Raw genomic sequence first — 23,167 nt, forward strand, 5'->3', positions numbered from 1 at the left:
GGAACACAGGAAATGACATTTCCTACGTTTTGCAGGACACACAGAGAAAGAGAGAGAGAGGGAGGGAGAGACAGTCAGAGAGAGGGGGAGAGAGGGAGGGAGAGACAGTCAGAGAGAGAGGGAGAGAGAGAGAGAGAGTACTGGGAGAGTGAGTGGGAGTTTCTAAGTGGGAACAGAGCATTTACTGTTTCATATTACACAGAAAAGAAGAGAAAGAGGAGAAGAGTCAATAGTGGGTAAAGGCTCTGCTGTTGGCCAGTCAGGCTCTGTTGTGAATGTAGCTCATGTGTAAGTGCTGTGCAGTTGTCTGGGTTTATGGATTCGCTGATTGTGGAAAATGTACTTCTCTATAGTGGTCCTTGTCCTGACTAAGGCTCTGGTCACAGGTAAGTTTAACTTGTTTACAGCAATAACCAGTCAGAAAGTGAGCAAGCAGGCAAGAAAGAGAGTAAGGGAATGTGTCTGAAGTAGTAACTTGATCTATCATCTAACATGCACCAATGTGCAACCATACGCTTTGAGTTTACTTTGTGGAATGAAAATGATGTCAAACAGTGGGGGGAAAAAACACATCCTAATAGTCAGCGTCTATAAAACAACCAAAAGTTTCAAGTGCAATAATTATCGACAACAATATTAAGGTTACAGGAGGTTCTTTTGTAGACTGGGCAAATGGCTTTGTTTATTAACCAGTTGTGAAGTTAAGCGAGTTTGTTCTGTGTTCAGTGAAAAGCTCAGAATGATTTTAATTCCATAACGGGTCATCAAGTGGACCTATAACTAATATTTCCTGCCTTATGATCTTTTGATTTAGTTCTGTTTTGTGTTTGGTTTGAGTCCCTTTTCTGCTTTTGCTGTCACAATAAATAGTGTAGACGGACCCTGAGGGAGATTCCCCAACTCACACAGCAAAAAAAAAAAAAAAAAACCACAAGGCAGCCCATATGGTCCCTGTTATCATGTCGCGCTTCTCTTTGCCCGTTGCGTGCCGTACTCCACTGAAGGCGAATGTTTCCCACCTGTAGATTCTCTTTGCCGGTCTGCTTTCACATCTTGTGTCCAGACTTCATGTCTCTTCTAGTCAGACCTGACCCAGCTGGAGGGAGAATAAAGAGACCTCAAAGGAAGTGAAAGAGGGGCACACAAAGTGTGTTTTAGTTTTCAGACTCTCAGTCCTCTTCCACTTTCTAGCTGTTACAGACTGAATTCCCATCTAGTGATGGAATGCCATTAAGTAAAACCAGTGATCATGAGAGATCTAAAAATCCTAAATCCCAGCAGCCACTGTGGGTGTGCATCTAAACAAACTCTCATTTCCTGCCAATTAAACATAATTGTCGTATTTAGACAAACTCAGACGCTTCCCATGTGAGACTCATTAGCAACTGTAGTTAATTACTAATTTAACTAGGATTCTGAGTTTTCTTAGGCTTGGAAAGTATGTTTTATAGCTTGGTTTGGTCATAAAACAAAACATATTAACCACACATAATACAACAAGCACACATAGAAAAAAGGAGCACCTTCAATAGAGTAAGTGGTCTGCAAAAAAAAATCTATATTTCTCACTAAATATAAATAACAATTTTGTCAACTTCTGTCAACAGAGGTATGTCATGGCCTGAATGTGACAGTGACCCCTGGGCCTGTTGTCATGGTAACGGAGAACGACAACGTGACACTGTCCTGCATGGTATCTCAGAGGAAGAGGAGCGGCAGCGTCCTCATCCTACGCTGGTTCTTTTCTCCTCTGGCTGCTTCCACTCTTGTGCCCCCTCCATCCGCTCCATCGCCCTCTCCTCCCGCACTCGAGTCCTCTCAGTTTCTGATTGTGAAGATGGGCATAAAGAAAATTGAGCTGTTTGGGAACTACACCCGGCGTTTCCCACACCTTAAATTTCGTCTGTACGAGGAAACGGAGGGAGAGATGTACCGCTTGTGGATTCTCAATGTGACAGCGGGGATGGACCAGGGTTTCTACACCTGCAGGGTTCAAGAGATTCGCAAACACAGAAACATATGGAGAGCATCATCCAATGGTACCAGCACCACACAGCTAACAGGTAATCCAATGCTACCTTTAACACACTGCACACTCCATGTCACATCACATTGTCTGTTGACAGGGCCACGGCCCATTGTTGGCTGATAATGGGCTAAAAGTCCTATTTTGGGGGGGTTTGAAACCCTTTCTCATGGAGCATCTTTGCTGTCTACATGTCCTTATGTTAAACCCTACTGCATTTGGGAGGTATCTCCTGATGAAGGACAAGCCAAAATGAATCAGACAGTGAAACAAAGCACAATAGGGGGTCAGATTGCATTCACTTTTTAGCCTTTTGTCAGATCAAATGCAAGGGAATTTATTCAACATGAATTCAATCTTCGCTTGGTCCAGGCAGGCGAGTAAAGAAAAGCAATTCTATCTCTCATGACCACCTGGCAAAACAGAAAAAGTGTGCATTGTATTGTACACCATTTGGCCTTTGACAATAAATGAATAAAGTCTTTTACATTTATATTTGTTTAAACCCAAAGGGGACACTGTTATTAATCTGACAGTGTTTTCCATGGAATATTCACTTCCAAGGAGTTCCCTTACAGCCACACACACTCAGCTGAGACATGCTGTCCATGTTATCTGGCAATGGAAATAACCGCTTTAAGGAGGAGCAACAGTTTTATTAAAAGAAAAGGACAAGGCCAAATAGAAAAGTGTTGCATGTATTTTTTTTACTCTGGCTTTGCTTCGCTGTATGTGTGTCTGAGTATGACCCCAATCCTCTGGCATTTCCATCTCAAAACAATGAGCTCAACAGCCAAACCACACTCGACAATATCACTCTGTGTAAGAGTGCAAGGAGCAAAAGGTAGAGTGCTGCTGAGCTGTCTTTGTTCAGAAACTCTGCAATACATGACGTCAGCATTCCGGCTTTAATTTTATTTAAGCCTCAGCAGAAAATATACTCGAAAATTTGGTTGCAGTGGAACTTATTTAGTCTGGGCCACAATGTAATAAACAAATTGAAAAAATCAGGTTAAGAACTAATTAAAATCACATGCAGTTTTATATATATATATATATATATATATATATATATATGTATATTTCTTTAGACTGTACGATCCTTCATCTGATTTAACTGGATTTATCAGAAGGCCACCGTTCTCAGTGGAATGCACTAGATAAAAGGGATTCACGAGATATCGAAGACCATACAATACTGTTTGGCTTCACCTGACACCGTTTACCTTTGACTAGTTGCATGCCAGAGAAGCGTAGTGGTTTTAGTCAAATATCACCATCTGACAACGCCCTGCCCTGTATGCAGGGCAATGTCCCACGAAGGAAGCCACACAACCTCAGGCATCTCCGACATGCATTGACCACAGAACCAGAGACAAAAGATCTGACATTGCGAGGGTAAATAAAGAGAAAACTAACTTGTAACTGTCACCTAGGGAACCCCTGTCTCTAAAATTCAGTTTGCAGATCTCAGAGCAAAGACCACACGCCACTGATATAATTGTATTTGAGACCTTTGTCCTCTCCCATAACTTCAGACCTAATGGTCGAGTGATTTCTGCTTTTATAAACTGGAAAAATGAGCCGACTGTCTGTACCGTTGGAATACATCGTATTTAACTCTCTGCCGGTTTTAGCGGTTTGTTAGTTTTCCTGTGTCGTGACTTCGCTGCTGCACCGATGGGGTAAAGCAGATGAGCCTAAATCTGCACCTGATGGTTTTCAGCTTTCCATGAAAACATGTGCATTATAAACCTGAGGTTGTGTAGACACATCTGAAGAGAATGTGTACTTTAATAGCTCTGTAAAAGTCAACCTGTGAACCTGGGGCTGGTGCACTGATCAGCTGTGAGGTTTATTTAGCATGTGGTTAACCACAGATTAAAAGGTCAGATGTGTGGCTGAGTTATACATTAACTGTTAACTTTTTGTGTTCAACAGGGGACAATATAACAGGAATGCCATCCAACCTAATGCAGTCCAATAAAACATCATAGAATGCCCCTCTGAAATGATTGTGACATTTAGCTAACACTTATTTTAAGAATGAGAAAAACAGCATATTGCAAGCCCTTGTATGGCATTGGAATGTGACAAAGCCTCCTTCCTTGTTATGTCTATGATACCATTTTTTTTTTAAACTATTTTTTTCTTCGACTGGATACATATTTTAGAAATAATTAGGTGTATAAAGATCTAATCAAACACAGCAGTATCTTGAAAAACACATGCCTTGTGTTGCATTATACGTCTGCTGATTTTTCTGCTTGTAAAACTGATCAAACATCTGAACCAGTTTTTCATTTTTTCTCACACAAAAGCCATTGTGTTGCTCCCTGACATTAATTAACATGATATTCAGACTGAATGGCTGAGACCACATTTGACAATTCTGCAGGCAGTATAGCAGTCTGGAAACCGGCTAGAAGTCAATTAGAGTTAATATCTTATCATTTCTTATTAATATGTTTATCAACCTGTGTTTAAAAGACATATTAAAAACCCATTATGGGACACTAAGTAATTTATGTACATAGCCTGCTCACTCTCTCCTCAACCTCTTGCTAAATACCCCTGACCTATATACAAACCATCATTCATTGACACACACTGACAACAGCTTCCTTATTTGTTCTCTTTTCCCACTTATAAGCACACACACGAGACAATTGCAACATTAAACGATTGGGAAGCAACCGCCAAAAGAAGTGGAGATGCAGAGCAACGGGGAACCCCCAAACTCTGTCCAAGAACAGCAATACAACCAGGCCTCTGTGTGTATGTGTGTATGTGTGTATGGGTGTGTGTGTGTTTGGCTGGTGCTACAGCAGAATCTCCCCAAGTGTGCAGTTTTGATATTTATGGAAACCACTGAGTCTGTCTGGTGTGTTGAGACCACAGCAAATAAAAAAAGATACGCAGTCTGGGTGCAGTTTTCCTCCCTCAACGTACTATTTTTTAACTTGTTTTTTCTCTCTTATTTTTCTGAAGTGCACTTCACTGTCGAGGATTGTAGCAGTGAAGGACTGTGGCGTTTATATGCAGGTACCTTTTCATCTCGAGTTTTTCTTCTGTTTTACTCCACCACATACAAGTCTTTCTTTGACGGAGCTGTTAGTCATATAAGGAGTTACATGTTTTTGTTTTATAGATGTGTATTTGTGTGCTGTGCTGATTTGCTCACTGGGCCTGCTGTCCATCTTCATGTTCACTCTGGTTCTCACCTGCCAATACTTTCACAGAAGACACAGGCTCAAAGGTGAAACCCTCATTTGTTTTCCATCTGTAATTTCACATTTCTCACCTTTTATTTCAGTTTTTCTATTCAAAACAATAAATCAACATGATTTTTTTATGCTACTTTCTCCACAGATAGGTACCTTATAGTGAGGTGTCCAGAAAGCAGGTGCAGTTATTGAATACAAACTACTGCTGTAAAAATGGATTCATTACTTTGAGAAGTTATCAATAGAATGACAAACAATTCCAATTTAATATTTTGGAATTTGGATTGCTTGTTATGAAATTATTATTATTATAAATTATCAAATGAAGAATTGGCAAATTAATTTGAATAATGATTGATGTAATTAAAACTTTAAAAACTCATCTGCTCCATGCAGCTCAGGAGAGACGGTGACCAGCTCTAGCAGTTCCTCCAGCTCCTCCCCACGAGCCCAAAGGAAAGACCCGAGACAGAAGCCTGACAGGAGAGCAGCAGCAGCCCCTCAACTCCCCCAGGTGCCCCCACCACACATACCAACCAAAGGTAAAGGGGCATAAGTACAGAACATATCCTCTGCAAGAATATACATTTTTCAGTGATTCCTCAATTTATTTGCCTTGTGACCTGTTCAAAAAAAGCAAAGTTATGACCCGACATCATAGGTTAAATATGGCCTTAGTTATGAGGAGAGTATTTTTCCTTTTCAGAATGTTGGATTTTATGGTTGTTTTTATCATCCTGGAGAGGTAAAAGTGTCCAATATTTCACAAGAATTGGAGTAAAAACAATACAATTAAGACTTTGCTCACTGCATTCAGATACATCTTACGTTTTATGTTATTTTGAACCACGAAAATATTTTCATACACTTTTGTTTTCGAGGCACTCCGTGGCTTTAATAGTGTCACCCCATAGAAGAGGATACATTTTTTAAGTTTCACCTCGTATGGAAACACATTGGATGTATGGGAGTAGACTCCAGACCCCAAAACACAATTAGTGGGTGAATACAACTTGAAATAAATTAAGGTATCCAGCAAGTACACAAGCAGAAGATGATGTATCCAGCGACATTTAATTTCCCTGTATTTGAGTTAAATCCAGCTGAGTATATATGATGTCAAATCAACACTGATCCTGGAAATGACAGGAAAAAGCTCAATTTTCTGTAATAAACTACATCATGACGAGGTTTGATATAAAAGTCTCTGAGTCAATTAACATCATCTCTTCTTTTAGTGCCTGTTGCTGCAAAGAGACCTCAGAAGCCCAGAAGGTTAAAGACTCAGCTCAGGAGTTCCTCCACTGTAAGTCTCCTTGTTCTCATCCTTCATACAAACACCAAATTCCACTTCACTCAGACAATGACTTAGAAAACATATATCCTTAATATAACAGTTAAAATGTATGTGTTAACATTTTGAAAATGTTTTTCCACGCACAGACTTGATATTAAGGCACATGCAAGACGGAGGGAATACGTCTCACGACTGCACAATTGTCTACAGGAGTTTATTGCCATCTCTTCATTCAGTTATGAGCTTGATAATTCTATTTAGCTTTATTGCTTCTCAAACACAATTATTTATTTAGAGTGCTTCGTTGGTTTTATATCTACAATAAAAATGTCAACCAAATATATAACTACTCAAACTAAGGATCATCAGTATTTCTACTGATGCCGTTCTTATGATTGTGTGGTGAAACAAAGCTCCGGAGATGTGCGCATTCCTTTTGCCCCAACATATCGATCGGATTAGTGCAAATAGGAGGACTTGGGGACGTTGGATAGGACTCTTATTGTACCAAATGTTATTTGAGTAAACTGAATGTTCCAAGATATACTCTCTAAACACATCTATTATTTTTCCTGAAATGCTCACTAAATATATCTTGATATAATATATCTTTCCTCTGGAGTATATTCCATCAAGATTCTCTCACTCTTTCCCTCCCTCCTCCAGCATCGGGTCTCACAGGAGGATAGTCTGACATATGCAGAACTGGAGCTGGTCAGACCGAGGCCGGAGCCCCCGGCCTCCTCCAGTCCCGACCCCGCTGCCTGCAGCCCAGACACTGTGTACGCCCAGATTGTCTTCCAGGAAAAACAGCTGTAAACACGGCCGGTCTGGACACCTGGAGGTCATGGCTCCTCCCATGAGGGCAACTGAACTGAGCGGCAACCAAAGGACAATATTTATGAACTATCAGTATGGCATTTAGCATTTGTGTTTCGGCTGTATGGCTGTATGCTACAACTGTTGGTAAATGAGGGTTTTGTATTTCCTCTGCACAGATCCATTCCAGCTCAGCAGTTTTTGGGATCTTTAATTCTGTTGTTTTGTTTGTTGACATTGCTGGCCTGTGAGCCAGATGTTTATAGAACCTCTTACTGTTAACTATTCTACATAAACTCAGGAGACCATTTGGAAATAAACTGTTGCCCAGGCTCTCTTACTGTAGTAAGACACTGCACTGTCACACTTTTTAAATGCATTTATAATTATAGTACTAATATCCCAAATTAATAAATATATGCCCTCGGCTTGACATTCTTTAATTCATATATAGTTTTAAATTACCTTCTTAAAGTGTAATTTATCTGGGGTCATAACAAGTTAAATCTCTTTACACAACAAAAGACAAACTAATGCAAAATTACATTCAGTGGTGGCGTCGGTGGATTCGGTGCAGCACGGCACGGCATGAGCAGCACATATGAATCCTGGAAGCAGCACGCAATATGCCTCAAGTACCCAAGAAAGGTGAAGGGTGTAGGCCATTTTGTGAAGGTCGGTGATTGAAAAATGGGATGGAGATAAAAGGGTGTGGATGTGCATCAGTCTCCTTCTCCATGCTCCTCTTTCTGTGAGTGGGAGAGCCGGAGAGAGAGACCATCATCCCCCACAGTTCAGACTCACTGACTTGGATGAACCCGCTAATGACTACATTTATTCAAATTAGACTAATTGTAATCATGGTTAATAATTAGCTTTACAGTGCATTATAATTGGGTTAGGCTACAAGATGGTTCTGCCTAGGTGCAATAATTTATTTGATTTAATTATTCTGAGGAACCCAATGGTTTGACATTTAATACCATAAAACCAGCGATGTAGAGAGAATGGAGATGGCTGTTCGCTTTAGAGAAGGTCATTGCTCGCTCTCTGGGAAAATTATGAGCACTATTTTCCACTCTATTAAGCTACTCCACTTAGCACAATTAGCCACACACACAAAGGTTAAAGAGAAAGACCTCTTCCTTTATGACAGAGAGGGGTGGTGCATGTGCACCAGAAAGCAAGCAAGAAAAGCAACCAGAAAGACAGCAAGCATCCACAATCCACCATCATTTCAAACGCCGACTTATTTATTCGAACATAAGTGCATTGATGAAGGAATGTGAGTATTGTACTTTTCCCCTGAAGGATTATAATCAATGTTTGTCTGATGTGGCTAAAAACACATTTGTCACACACACACACACACACACACACACACACACACACACACACACACACACACACACACACACACACACACACACACACACACACACACACACACACACACACACACACACACACACACACACACAAAGTGATCTCAGTAAACTAACAAACCGAAGCAAAGCGCTACAACCCCCATAGCACAAAATGCTGACGTGCATAACTAACTTGTTATGATCACGGATACTTGTCGTGCATTTCGTGAGAAGTGAACTGCTCAAGCTCTACAATGCTATCAAGAAGCTCCGTTTCTCAGGAACATAGGTTAAGCGTGCTCATCATTCACACACTTCCTCTCGCTGTCAGCTTGAAGCCTCCGCCGTGCACCCTCGTTAGCAGCACCGGGTCAATTGAATGATTGTTTAAATGATTTTTTTCACATCACATTCTTATGCAAATTCACCCAGACACTCTGGAGAAGTTTAGCCAGTATCCTTCTGGATTCACCTTTATTTAACTCACAGGAAACGAAAAATTAAAAATAGAAGTACTGGCCAACCAAGATGTCCAAATATAATCCAGATCACTCACAGGAGAAGTATTATGCAAATAGTTAGTAGTTTTATTCATTTGTTGATATTTAATATTTACAAAGACAAATGCAGAGCTAGATATCAATGTCGGAGATAAACTGTTCTATATTTTCTGAGACGTGAATGAACTAAATATTGTAACAGTTCTTGCTGAATGCACACGGGGAGCAGCGCTGAGCTACAGCAGGGCTCAGGGCTCAGCTGGTGTCACACTCTGACACAGAAAATCCATCAGTGTCTCAGGTCGGTGTAGAAATGGAAGCTGGAGGCAAGATGTTGTTCAATCCCTGCCCCCCCCTCCCCCCCGCCCTCACTCACAGGTCCAGGTGAAAACTCTGCCCCAGGCATCGCCTGCCAACAAAGTAGCATGGCTCCTGCACAGAAGGATGAGAATCATTGAAAACAGGGAAGTTATGTCAAGGTTTTCTGTTTTCCCCCAAAATGTATTTGAATTAAAACAATGTTGTTCAAATGTAAACTAAATCCCTCCCCCTCTCTGCTGTGGTCAGGTGCATGACATGTACCGTACCTGGAGATGGCCAGCGCCGTGATGGCCGGACTCTTCTTGCTGCGCCGCTGTGCCGCAGCCTGGCTTCTGCTCAGCTCTCGACATAACACCAGACGTCTCTCCCAGGCTTGGACCTGGCGTGAGCTGCTCACTGCGGAGACATCATCAACCCTCATTCGTTATAGATCACAGGGCCGGTGACCGCCCTCTGTAACCCTGCACCAGTGATCAACCACACACACAAACACATGATATTATATCTGCTGCTAAAGGGAGAAAAATCCCTCGAATATAAATGCTTCAGTGTTACGTAAAGACTTGCCTCAACGTAATTTGCCAGGTGTAATACTCCTATGAGGTGACGCGAGGCTGTAACCAACGTATGCCAAATTGGATCTGGGTATTATTGCTTTCTAAATTATACACGCACACACGTCAGCAGAATTACTCATCAGTGTTTACTGCCTCTATGTTTAATAACTTTATAACAACATAATTCCTGCTAGCCCTAGTGCTAGTGAGGGATGGGGTAAGCATTACAAGCTCTCATCTGGAACAACGCTTTCGAGCTCTGAGATGAGCGGTTAAAGATCATCATCTCACACTTAAGGATTTATCTAATTAGATAGCGATGGGCTTCTTTTGAAACACAAAACACAAGAATAATTTCCTTTTGTGCGGTCGCAACAGTGACTCGCACTGTTTCGCTACTGTCAGACACTCCCATAATCTGTGTGGTTATAAATAAAAAACCTATATGTATATCCCATCCTGCTGCCAGTAACATTACCGTCTCTCTCTGTTCGGTCTTGCCCCGGGGACACAGGCTCTTCTGGAGGGCCAGGTAATTGTGTTCTGGTGTACTCTGTCTTCCATATCTGTATGAGAGACACATAACGAGTAGCAAAATCAGACATAATTCGACATAACAATCACACAAGCACCAACGTGTGCGCACACACACACACACCATAACTCAAGGTAATAACAAAGTAATAATACCATTTGTGTGTGTGTTGTGCATATGTCATGGGCACCTGATCCCAAGTGAAGCCCAATTTAGAGTTTGCAGCTTTGATTGCAGAGAGGCAGTATATGCACACACACTCACACACACACACACACAAACAAACAAACACACACACAGAAGGCTAAAACCAAAGTTTTGCCACATTCAAGCCACATTGGAATACCATAAAAAGAGAAAGCAGACTCTCCCGCTGATCTTTTAGTCACACAAAAGGCTGTGACTATAAAGACCGCCACTGTGTGTATGAGAGATAATATATATTACATTATTATAAGCATATAAAAAAAGAAAACTCACCCGAATGATGCCGTCAGCACAGCCAGTGACAATTACGTTCTTGGCATCCCACTCGTGCCGCTGTGTGAAGCTGACACACAGGATGTCTGCCTGAGGCCCGCAGGACACGTCAGTGCAGGTCAACAGCTGACCCGTCATAGTCCACAGGTAGAGCAGAGGTCCTGCACATGATGCAATCTCACCCTTGGACAGAAGAATAAAGTATTGACGCCTATTTGTGGAAAGGCCGAGACGCACACAAAGAGGAACTGCACGGTGTCAACAATGAGAAGCCTCTCTTTCTTCTGCTGGTGGCTGAATGAAGAGGAACAACATGACAACACTGAGCCAAAAAATGTCCAAGACCAGAAGAACAATAGATTTCCAGAGGAGAGCAGGTAGAAAAACAAAAAGAAGAAGGTGGACTTACAGTGAGGTCATTGATAGCCAGTGCAGAGACGCTCGTCGTGTGCCCTGCTAACTGGGTGATGTAGCTTAGCTCCTCTGTATCCCACAGGATACAGGTGAGGTCACGGGAGCCACTTACTATCATGCTGTGGATCTCGGACACAGCCAGACACGTCACGGAGTCTGTGTGACCGTATAACGGCTAAAAAGAAAAATAGGGTCAATGTTCTTCCGAGTGCGTTTGTGCATCCTGGATGTTCCCGTTGCACATTTCAGCTGCAAACTAACCTGTCTGAGTTTCATGCGAGTGAGTTTGTCCTTGTTGACGGCCACATCCCACACACAGACCACAGTGCTGGTCCCTGCAGTGACGATGGTTGTCGGGTTGGGACAGGCGGCGCACAGCGTCTCCCCCCAGTCACACAAACTCTCACACACAGCAAAGGTCTGGAGATGGACAGACACAAGTGGAACATTACGACTTTGTGAGTGAATTAATTATCCATGTGTTCGCATATTTTATACTTTCATAAGGTAATGTGATGCAGACACATTATTTGTTTAATGTATAAAATTATCTTGTTAATATTACCCATGTAGATATGCTCCCCAATGTATCTTACCGCATTTTATCTATGATGTGTCGTAAACTCATCAAAACACACAAACTAACAAAACAAAGACCAAGACAATGCTGAGACATCAAGCAGGTATTGTATAGTGTAATTACTATTTAAAGTTCAAAGTACAAAGTTAAAGTTCAAAGTTATCTTTATTGTCAATTTTCCAATGTTGAACAAACAGAAAATCGAAAATACATTTGTCTCTTTTGTCCGACATAAAGTGAAATAATAATAATAAAGTAATAAATAAATTGCAAAGAGTCAACAGTTAACAACAACAAAGAACATTTAGACAACATACATTTGACAAATTAAGATGACTATTTAAGTAAGTATGTATCTAAATAGCTGTCAATGAACCAGTGGACACAGCTCACACATCAGTGTGTCGCGCTCTGAAGTGAGGTGAAGCTCGGCAGATCAGAGAGACCGCCTCGCTGTTTTGATTGAGCGCGACTAGTGACGTCGGATACTGGCTGCATGAGTGCGTGGCTTTACCCACAACCAGTAAGATGCTTCATATGCATGTTGGGTAAAATGTGATTCCTAGTTGGAAGGTTGTGCAATACAAACAATGCCAACTTGACCAACTGTGTCGGCTGACAAACAAACCTTTTCCGTGGCAAAGTTTCCGAAGGCACAGCTGTAGTCAGGGAAGCCCCAGCTGAAGAAGCAGCCCGACAGAGGAGGCAGGAAGAGACAGTTTCTCTCCAGGACCACGACCTCTTTTTCCAGACACAGTATCTGACCCACCGGGCCTCTCGGCAGCTCTGCAGAAAGGTTTACAGTGATACTGAGATTTCTGCACCATCAGCAGGAAATTGTAGAGGAAAGTAAGATGATGTTTTTTTTTCTTCTGTTTTTTAAAGTGTCAGTTGCACCATAAACAAAGTTATAGTGTAAAAAATGGAAAGAGTGAACTTATTCTGCCTTATGTATACCTGAATAAACTAGCCTTGCCGAATAAGGGTAATGGCTCTTCAAAAACATCACATTAAAGAGTTTGGTCGCTCAGTAAACTTGTGAAGAATTTAATTAAACTGACCACAGAAAACTAGGCAATTAAAACAGCTATTCCCGGGTCACAAGCTGAGGCTCTGTCCGGCGGGAACACCTGCATCCTGGACAGCACAAGTTGTGTGTGTGTGTGTGTGTGTGATGCAGTGAGAAAGTGGCTGTAATTGTGCCTGTAAATGACCTATTCATGCAGGAACAGGCAGAAATCATTATATCCCATCGTCAGTTCGGCTTCTTAAATCCCAAGAAAGAAACTGTGTCTGCATCAGTTTTACCATTCTTCCTCCAATTCATCTCTATCTGCTTATTGATCGGATCAGACAGTCTCAGATTTAATATGAAATGTAATATGCAGGAATCTCTCCCTGAACATTCGCAGATTCATCTCCTCTCCCTCAGTGGGCCTGTAGGGATATTCCGATTATTAAGTAGGGCTCAGCGGAAGAGTCATCACCATATTGTAGCTCTAACAGATAGCTCCTTCTACCCTTCCATAGTGTAAATTAATCTATGGACATTCTTGCTCCGTTTCAACGATCCTCTTGAGACCTGGGCACATCTTATATATAATGATTTAGATCAAATGGTGTGAAATAGAATAAAAGAGGAACAATACAAAATGGTGACAAATAGAAATTACTTTAGTTTACTTAGCACAAATGTTAATTCAGCTATGTTAATTGAGTTGTTATAATTATCTTTTTCATTTAGTCCCTTCATTTAACATTTTGGCTCAGGGTACGCTAAATATGAAGCTAAAACCAGCCGCCACTTATTATCAAACAGACATGAGAGCGGTATCTATCTTTTCATCAAGAAAGCATAATTGGCAAAATTTAAAACAATTCCTTTTGGATAAAGACACGGTTTTCTGTCTGAGCTCTTCTATTAATTCCTTAGCTGTACCTCTATACGGCTGCACAGTGGTCTTCAGGTTATCCAGTTTAAAGAAAAATGGAGTCGGATGGGGTGGTGATGACCCGTCTTTCTTAGTGCCACTGCGAGGCTGATGTGGCTTGGTGAAGAGCTATGGAAGAAATACAGATGATTCACAAAAATTATTTTCAAAAACAATGTGAAATACTTACATGCAGGAAGTAATGCATTTTTGCACTTCTTCCAGCTTTTTCTTTTTACCTGTTTGGGAACTTGGCCAAAGTTGCTGACGTAACCCAAGATTGTGCTCTTGATTAGGGGGTCCTTAGCATCCTGCCGGCCTCTCTTAGCATAGAAGTAAGGGTGGAACGTGTTCACACTCTCTACTGCAGCAGGGCCTTGTTGTTGGTACCCAAATATCAGGTCGATCCATAGGTGGAGGTGGGCACTCACATAGTCACTTTCCAAGGCCTAAGAGAAATTGTGGCATAAACTAAGACCACCTCGTCAAGAAATATTACAAAACTACTATACATGCGCTGTGCAGTCCGTAAAATACATCTGTGTGCAGTGCTTATAGGTATTGCAGTGGGACCAAAACCATCAGTCAAAACGTTAATATGAGAGTTTAGAAACACAAGAAACTTCTTCAAGAATGCACAACCAATCAAATTATTCAGGTACAGAATGATTTTAAAAGTCAATTTAGAAGTCAAGAACAGCAAGGTGCTGCACAGATGTGTTATGAGCATATCTTTTTGTCTGAATTAAAGAAGGATTTGGCTGGAATTAGCCAGAGATTGGTTTTGAAGAGTTAATAAGGAAAAGTGGGCTTTATGACCAGCATGTGTATCCAAACACCCAATGTTAATAAACCCATCCTGGAATACCAGAAAACGGAAGAAAAAAAATCATAACAAGGATATATTGTCCTGAGTTAATTTGTCTATGGGAGAAAAAACAATCTCCTAAAGTCCCTAATTTTATGAGAATGGTGGGCAATATGAGTCGTTCAGTAGATTACAGAGTGATAACCATCATAGATGCCCCAGGAATTGAAAAAAGGAGGGTCTCAATTAAGAAATCAGACCAACATAGAGAAAAAGAACAGAGATATACAATAACACCACACAGGGAAAGAAAAGAAAGAAACATATTCAGCCAATGAACAGCTGGCAGAAATAATGGCATTAGGAAAAATGGAGAGCCTTGTGCCTGCCCTGAAAAGTGTTTAATGGGCTTGTTGTCCTTCTCTGTCTGTGATCTAAACTTCAGATGCCTTTTCATAGATTGTCTTGAGCAAACACATCAGTCATTATATTTGAAAACAGTCAGTGCTCAAAGTATTTAACTGAACCAAGCTTTGTGAGACAAGATGGCCTTGAGAGAATACAATGAATGAGACGTGGCTGCTGTGAATAAAATCGGTCTCTTATACTGTGGTAGAAAGAACGAAGACAAACAGACCGACTGCCACCAACACGATTACAGTAGAGACTTGTTTAAGATACGAAAACCGTGCGTCTTATGTGCGCATGCATCAACAAGTATTGACAAACATTATTAGGTCTCGGGGGAAAGGTTCCTGTATGCAATAGTCCAGACTGGCCAACTGTAACAGACAAGACTGGTGAGGTCGGGGCTCACTGACCTCTCGATGGATTCTAATGAACTCCTGGGGGTCACCTTTTGCCCAAAGAGGCAGCTCCACATCTCCCAGAGCGGTACCATCCTCCATAAAGCCTATAGAGATATGGATAAAAAGGAGTTTAAAAGACACCCTGTGGGGTTGGCGCAGTGTGTTGATGAGTAGTTCCTCGTTTTGTTTGTGGTTCATGTACGTGCTCAACGAGTACGTGCTCAACTTGCACAAACACACACACACACACACACACACACACACACACACGCTTTAGCAATCAAACAATAAAAACTAAGTTTCGTCAAGTCGATTTAAACAATGCAGGTTCACACATATACATTTTTCCAAATGTTTGATGAAGGAAGGAAATGCATTCCACCCGTTTGTAAGACTTTTATATATTTTGTTAATTTAAACACCACTGAATGTAAACAGATTTGTGGTTGATAATACCCACTTTAAAAGTACCTCCCTTACCTGTATACAACCGCTTCAGAGTGCCACTCAAATAGTTAGATTACATTAATTAAATGAGACATCTTAAAAAGCTAGTTCTTTGAATTTTTTCAAAAATGTATATACATAAGAGACATAGTTATTAAAACAACGCATACATTCAATGACCAGCTACAGTTGAATATCACCACAGCAGTCAAAACACACCATCATCAGGGAGAGACAAACATGTTTTGCCAAAACTACAGACAGGAGAGACGGACTAACACTTTGTTGGTTTGCTTAGGATTTGTTGACAAATAAGTAAAACAATAAAATGAATTAGACACTCAGAGGATGATTTGTGTGACTGACCCAGCTGGATGTGGTTGGCGTTGAGCAGGAAGTCAGACAGGTAGAAGAATTCTGGGATGAGCTCTCTGACGTCCCCCGTGTTGTCTCTGGAGGCCGACTCCCACTCCTTCTTCACACTGTAAAACATCCGCTCTGGGATGTCAAACCCTCCCTGTGGGAAGACGAGGCACAACGCTGTCCTGTCAGACACCCACCCGATACACTGCTCAACTAAACTTTGCAACGGGCATATTAATAAAGCATTTATGCTTGATTCAGTGTAGTGAGCTATATTTTATATTATGCATTGTATTATGCAAGTAGGTAATATTTGCTTTTCATCTTTCTGTAAAATTCCATAATCTATGATGGAAATCTCATGAGGACGGATGTAATTTAAAGTAAAACAATTACCTCAATGAATGAAAATAGCATATATACCGGTAAATTCGGTTAGAGATGTAAATCCAGTTATGGATATTACTACACACCCGTTATGTGCTTCAGAAGACAAAAAGCCACTGTAATTCACCAGACTAACATCTTTATTGCTTTATTTTGACTATCAAATATGCATGCCTTTTCATTATAATCAATTGGATGCTGTATTGTAATTTGGTAACATCTGGCGCTATTTGCATTGGCTTCTTTTCGATGCTTTCTGTAATTATTTGCATATATATTGAAATCTCTCTACAATCTGCTTTCAGACCAAAACAGCATTGAAACAGGATCTGCAGAGCTGAAAATATCTCACGTAAGAGGAAGATTATAAGAAGGTTTATGTTTGAAAGTAAAAATAAGTGATGAATATCAGTGTGCATCTGGAGCACTGGGTTTGCAGAACGGCATTTGGCTTTGTGGAAAGAGACTGATGCACAATTAACTTCTTCAGGAAAATCAAGACCACACCTGAAGTACTCTGCAGTGATTACATTCAGAATTTGTAGAAGTATACTCATAACGTAATTCTTATGTGTGAAGAACCGGTACTGAATCTTTGATTCATCAACGAAACCCTTTCAAGTTCTAAAGGTTATAGATTCAGAAACGCCCAACTATCATCATTCAGTACATATCATGTATCATTTCTTTCATTCTAAGCTTTTATGTTCTGATAAGTAGTTTGCTGTGATATAGTCACAAAACTTGCACTGCCTGATTGTTTAGTATCATAATGTTGAGTTATGATGTTGTATTCTATATTGCATTATAGATTCCATTTTTTATTTTATGCTATTCTGAGCTTAAAAAGTTGAGTTGTTTTTCTCGTGGCTTTTTTTTTTTTAAAGGGCGTACAAATGACCAAGAGTGAGTGTCCCAGGCCTAACCTGCAGTGTCTGGAAGGTGTGTGAAAACGGCTCCATCCTGACGAGGAAGGAGGATACGATGATGGCCGAGGAGTAGTGGGTACAGTAGTGGCATTGTGCCGTCAAATTTCCTACAGAGTTAAGGTACGTGGAATAAAAGTTCAGTGATCAGCAAAGAGAAGAAGAATGATAAATAAAGAGCTGAATACATACCTTCATCCTCGATGTTCTCAACTTCTTCATATCTTTGGATGAACACCTGTCTCCTCTTCTCTGTCTGAGCTCCCATTGGCTTCGACAGGTCACGGAAAGTTGAAGGATTTGACAGATCGAGCGCCTATAAAGGGTAGAAATGAATCAAACACTTGCTTTAGACCGCCCGCCAACTATATGATAGTTCAAGACGAAGAAGCCAATGTGTGTGACCTAACCTCTGACTGGTAGTCAGCTAGGACCCAGGGGAAGACTGGGTACTGCATCAGGTCATTATATGTCCTCCCAGCGATGGTGTTCAGATGCATCAAGTACTCAAAGTTACTTATTTCCCCTCTCTGCAGGACAGACAAAAGTAATATGAAGTAACACATGCATAGTTATACATTACTAATTCCACACAGTTTAAAAACATTGTAGATTAACTGAAGTGATGTTTTCAATGCAGGACTTGTAACATAGTGAAAAATAACCCAACTTTATGTACATTTTCCTTATTATACCTATAACAAATTATTTCTGTTATCATAGATGTATCTTCTGGTTATTATTTCCATTAATAGATTGATTGTAAATAAATTACTCTCACAATTACCTTGAGTCCAAACAATGTTTGTTCTGTCCAACCATGGTACACACTTTAAAATGATATATATTGTTTAATTAAATGACAATTATAATTATAATTTAAATAAATAAAAGGGAAATCAGAAAATAATCATCAAATTTTTCAACCTGGAATCACATGTTTTTGTATAAAAAAATAATTTCAATGCTTATCAAAATAGCTGCAAATAAATGTTCTGATAATCGGCTAATTGATTAATTATTTCAGCTGTATTTGTACTGGTGAGTAGTTGAATTTCTAACAATGACATGTAATAAGCTCTTTGCATGTTTTCTATATATAAGAATAACTTTTAAATTAAAGGTGTCAGAAATGTAGTGAAGTGAAAAGTCCAATATTTCCATTTGTAATTTAGAAGAGTAGAGCTATAAAGTGGCATGAGAGGAAATAACTCAAGTAAAGTACAAGTACTTCCAAATTGTATTTAAGTACAGTACTTGAGTATATGTATTTAGTTGCATTACACCACTGAGATTACATGTGTTAGTATCGGTACAACATTGTGACAGTCTCTACTGATGGTAATGGAGTTAGTTTATCTTCAAACACCAAATGACCGAATGTCTGTTTATTGCATTACCTGCCATTTACCAAGGGCTGCCTTTTCAACCACAGGAGTCTTCCTAAAGCACCAAAAAACACAAATTCCATAAATTAGCATCAGAGGCTGATCACTGCCCACAACACAAAGTTGTGCGTTTGTTCTTTTGCCTAGCAACCCATGTTGAAAAGTAAAATTGAAGAGTTCTGAACAAGGGAAACTGAAACCGTGCATATGCACAGCTGTAGAAGCAGTTATGGGATTGAGGTGAGCTACACTTTAAAAAATAGAGCATTTGAGTGTCTAGAAAAGCGCTATATACATTTAAAATATTATTATTACTATTAATATTATTATTATTATTAGAGACAATGAGTAAAACGTGGAGGATGTAGCACATGTTGCCATCTGGAGGTTGTCACACTGTAGCTGGTCTCCATCAGCCTCAAGAGGAAGTCATATTGTCGGCGTGCTGGGAGTTTTCAAATGACAAGCAGAGATTAACAATTACTGGATCAACAACACAGAACAGTTCAAGAATAATTTGACTTCCTGCTTACACGCCAAGTCAAACTGTAGTTTCTTTTCCAGCTGTCTTGTCATTTAGTTGGTGTTAAGTGCTTATTCAAAGAATGTTGTAAGGTGACCCGTTAATAGGCGTCCACTCAAATGGAGACACAGACTCAAAAGTTTCTTTCACAAAACGCAGAGACCAAAAACTGCTCAATCAAAATATCTTCTTTCCAATTAATTTACCAGAATGTGTTTGACTAAACAAAACATCGATACTACAGCAGATACAGGACAACGTAGTTCACTCACGTATCACCCATCTATATTTGTTTAATCTAAATTAGTAACGCATTCAAATGCTCCTTGAATCTCTTTTCCCTCTGTGGCCAGTAACACAGCAATAAAGTCCTGGCTCCAAGCACTCTAGTTGCTAAGTAACGATGTTAAACAAGAAGAAGCTTGACTGTTGGAGTAGAGAGACCACAGAAATGGGGACATACACAACACTGCTTTCCTGAACCTTCCTCTCGATATCGCCGCCACGTATAGAAGGATTACCAGGTATGTTATCCATGCAACTTCTATGTAACAACATTGGAAGGTGTTTTATGTTTTGTGACTTCGGTATTGTTGTTTGTGTGTTTTCAAGTGCGAGAGGCTTCGAGCTGAATGACGACTTCATGGGAGCCAAAGCTTTTCTAAAACCAAAGACCCTCTCGTCACTCAAATAACGTCAACTCAGAAAAAGAAGATAAAATATGGTGAGATTATATCTTCATTTATGTTTAAAATGTAGATACACGTTTTTAAACTACAACACATTAGAATGCAAACTGAAAAATGAATAAGGTTGCAAATAGTAAACGGGTTGAGACGGCGAGGGGCTACTTTAAGTGCATCCAATAACTCCTCTTCTCGTCCAATAACTCCTGACCAAATTATTTTGCAAAACTACACTAAATCAATCATTGCATTTGGCCCAGTATGTGTTATCTAATTGCAGGCAATAATTTCATGCAATAGTTTTCTATAGGAGGTTATAATGGGAACAAGCACCAGTGGATAACCTCTCTCATCCTGAGGATGATGAATGAGGCGAGAGAGGGCCTTGGGGTGTAACACAGACACAAACCGTGCTCTTTTAGACAGGAAGGAAGGAGAGCGCAGCCCTCATCGCACTCCCAACACTCCCCAACTATCATTTATCAAAGTCCTGATTTGACTCTCTGTGCATGCACACGTGTACTGTAGTAGAGTACATCCATGTCTGACAGTATATCACATATGTGTGTGAGAGAGACATCCTCATGAAACACACACCTTCCTTGAAAATAGACGCGCAGCTCAATCAGTTGAATGGTGAGGGAGCATCGGCACTCATTTGTTTTTGCTGTATTACCCAGTGTCGCCTCTTTCCTATTGTTCCCCTGCATTAGCCTTAATTAGAGAGCTGTGCTCTTAAATACACCCATGGGCAACACTGGGTGAGCGCGCCCTAGTGCAGACATATCACTGCACACAGACGCGCGCGCGCACGCACACACAGCTCAAGCTCTCATACCTCAGAGAGCATGCTTTTCATACTGCCCCGGGCCGTACATAAGCCCTTGTACCTGAATAAATCACATCATCCTTACACACACGCACACACCCACACCCACACACAAACACACAACTACTTGCTATAGCACTATGTGGTGGTATAGATAATATTAATTATAGCTTCTTGCGGGTAGAGGTGAATCCAAGCTGAAATTGTAAACTGTCCGGTTCAGTAATTCTCTGTGTGTTGCAGTACCATGCCCAAAGGGAACGGAGCCAAAGGAGAAAAGCTGACCCTCAAGGTTATCAAAAAGGCAATACGGATGACCCTGGATGGACGTCGCAGACTCACCCTTAGCAACATGGGCATAACCATCTTCCCAAAGTGTGTCCTAAAACTGACCAACGTGGACGAGTTGGACCTCAGCCGCAACCTGATACAGAAACTCCCAGATAACATTGGGAGCTTCTGGTCATTGAGATTGTTGGATCTACACAGCAATAAACTGGAATCTGTGCCCGAGTCCATCGGCAACCTGGTGGGACTGACCCACCTCAACCTCTCCAACAACCGGCTAATCTCTGCAGGATTACCGTCCTCGTTAGGTTCTCTCACCGGCCTGAAGAGTCTTAATCTGGGAATGAACCAGCTCGACAGCCTGCCTCCCACTATGGAGGCTCTAGATGGTCTTCAAGAGTTAGGTATTTTTGATAACCTCTTCATCAACCTACCAGAGTTTTTAAAAGTCCTACGCAACCTCACAAAGGTGAACATGAAACGAAATCCTCTATCGTATGTTCAGGGGGATAGTGAGGGGATGCACAAGGAACAATCACAAGCAGAGGAAGATGTGTATCTGGTCCATGAGAGCAGCCTGTGTAGGACATGCCTCAAGAGATGTCAAGAACAGAGGGACGGATTTACAGGAGGAGGAGGAAGAGGAGGAGGAGAAGGAGGTGGTGAAGTGTTTGAGGAGATAACGATAAGGATTTATCACGGATTGATGGTGCCAAACTCTGTGGCTTCAGTCAATCAAGATGTGTGGAGAATAAGCAAGGTGGAACACAAGCCAACAAATGACCAAACAGCCTCACAAACTATCGTACAAGTGGAATGAATGTCACTTTAAGGCCGCTCTTAAAGCTTTAATAATATCTGCATAGCATACTCTACATGTCACAAGAATTTGATTTGATCAAATAAAAAGAGTGACTATATGCAACTGTCTTGAAATATTGCTGTTGCATGACTGACTAACTGTGGACACTTACCTGGCATTAGCAATGACCTCAGCAGCCCCTCTGCCTTTTAATGCCGGCACTACCATGCACAACCTGAAGGGAGAACAAGAACGGAAAGAAAAGAGATCAGAATCATCATAATGCTGAGAATAAAAATGTTGAACCTCCAGTTTATATAATGTGGTACCTTTTATATGCAGAGACATGGTCTTTATTCAGGAATACAAGGAAGGCTGAAAGTCCGTTTTTCATGAAGACTTCGATAGCGTTGTCCTAAAATTAACAGAGAGGCACCGTGGCGCTTTTGAAATGTACACTCAATGACATTTGTGTCTTGAACATATTTGTATCTGTCAAATCCTTTTTAGAACTAGACTTAACATGCATCTTAACAGGTTATCTAATCCCCACGTAGAAACAACCTTGTGGAAAACAATTGAAGGAGCAAGTGAAATGCAAAACAAATCAGATAGATATGGGTGAACAGACAAACTTCGACATCTAACAGTAATGTGAATGTATTCCAACTAAATCCTGTGTAGTCTGAATATAAGCTGCATGTTAATACAAGGCATCTGCTTGAGCATCAGGCTATCTGACCTCTAAAAGGAAGCGTATGAAGCGAGCATCCTTGATGTCCTCATAGAGCCACCGTCTGCAGCGAGCTGGTGGCAGCTCTTTACTCAGCATGGTGGAAATAAAGGAGTCCCTCACA

General features: G+C 40.8%; 3 protein-coding genes across 12 annotated transcripts in view; 2 read left to right on the plus strand and 1 right to left on the minus strand.

Moving 5' to 3' along the window:
* Positions 1–23,167, minus strand: part of wdfy4 (WDFY family member 4) — a 69,438-nt gene that overhangs the window by 19,894 nt on the left and 26,377 nt on the right. For 2 of the 10 annotated variants that reach the window (XM_056436358.1, XM_056436357.1), the window contains exons 47-65: positions 23,053–23,167; positions 22,640–22,725; positions 22,481–22,545; positions 19,195–19,244; positions 18,205–18,324; positions 17,987–18,110; positions 17,795–17,904; positions 16,485–16,635; positions 15,684–15,775; positions 14,294–14,503; positions 14,063–14,183; positions 12,752–12,909; positions 11,805–11,963; positions 11,539–11,718; positions 11,130–11,312; positions 10,593–10,680; positions 9,824–9,953; positions 9,613–9,668; positions 968–1,117 (exon numbers count right to left, since the gene is read on the minus strand). In XM_056436358.1, coding sequence (XP_056292333.1) covers positions 1,047–1,117; positions 9,613–9,668; positions 9,824–9,953; positions 10,593–10,680; positions 11,130–11,312; positions 11,539–11,718; positions 11,805–11,963; positions 12,752–12,909; positions 14,063–14,183; positions 14,294–14,503; positions 15,684–15,775; positions 16,485–16,635; positions 17,795–17,904; positions 17,987–18,110; positions 18,205–18,324; positions 19,195–19,244; positions 22,481–22,545; positions 22,640–22,725; positions 23,053–23,167 — 2,269 coding nt within the window. In that variant the 3' untranslated portion in view covers positions 968–1,046. Of the gene's footprint in view, positions 1–967; positions 1,118–8,099; positions 8,119–9,178; positions 9,669–9,823; positions 9,954–10,592; positions 10,681–11,129; positions 11,313–11,538; positions 11,719–11,804; positions 11,964–12,751; positions 12,910–14,062; positions 14,184–14,293; positions 14,504–15,683; positions 15,776–16,484; positions 16,636–17,794; positions 17,905–17,986; positions 18,111–18,204; positions 18,325–19,194; positions 19,245–22,480; positions 22,546–22,639; positions 22,726–23,052 lie in introns of those variants that run through there. The other 8 variants (XM_056436366.1, XM_056436365.1, XM_056436361.1 and 5 more) reach the window with 7 other exon arrangements.
* Positions 245–7,702, plus strand: vstm4a (V-set and transmembrane domain containing 4a). Its single transcript, XM_056436368.1, has 8 exons — positions 245–386; positions 1,608–2,063; positions 5,018–5,071; positions 5,178–5,285; positions 5,399–5,432; positions 5,650–5,795; positions 6,492–6,559; positions 7,217–7,702. The coding sequence occupies exons 1-8, from the start codon at positions 338–340 to the stop codon at positions 7,367–7,369; spliced, it is 1,068 nt and encodes a 355-aa protein (XP_056292343.1). The 5' UTR covers positions 245–337; the 3' UTR covers positions 7,370–7,702.
* On the plus strand, positions 19,253–22,467 carry lrrc18a (leucine rich repeat containing 18a). The gene is made up of 2 exons (XM_056436370.1): positions 19,253–20,429; positions 21,464–22,467. The coding sequence occupies exon 2, from the start codon at positions 21,468–21,470 to the stop codon at positions 22,326–22,328; it is 861 nt and encodes a 286-aa protein (XP_056292345.1). The 5' UTR covers positions 19,253–20,429; positions 21,464–21,467; the 3' UTR covers positions 22,329–22,467.

The sequence above is a fragment of the Pseudoliparis swirei genome, chromosome 17 (genome assembly GCF_029220125.1).
Source record: "Pseudoliparis swirei isolate HS2019 ecotype Mariana Trench chromosome 17, NWPU_hadal_v1, whole genome shotgun sequence".
Classification (NCBI taxonomy): Eukaryota; Metazoa; Chordata; class Actinopteri; order Perciformes; family Liparidae; genus Pseudoliparis; species Pseudoliparis swirei.

Coding starts and splice junctions, on each gene's coding strand:
- vstm4a (XM_056436368.1), top strand. CDS start 338: ATGTACTTCTCTATAGTGGTCCTTGTCCTGACTAAGGCTCTGGTCACA. Junction 387..1,607: donor GACTAAGGCTCTGGTCACAG/GTAAGTTTAACT, acceptor TTCTGTCAACAG/AGGTATGTCATGGCCTGAAT. Junction 5,796..6,491: donor ACCACACATACCAACCAAAG/GTAAAGGGGCAT, acceptor CTCTTCTTTTAG/TGCCTGTTGCTGCAAAGAGA.
- lrrc18a (XM_056436370.1), top strand. CDS start 21,468: ATGCCCAAAGGGAACGGAGCCAAAGGAGAAAAGCTGACCCTCAAGGTT.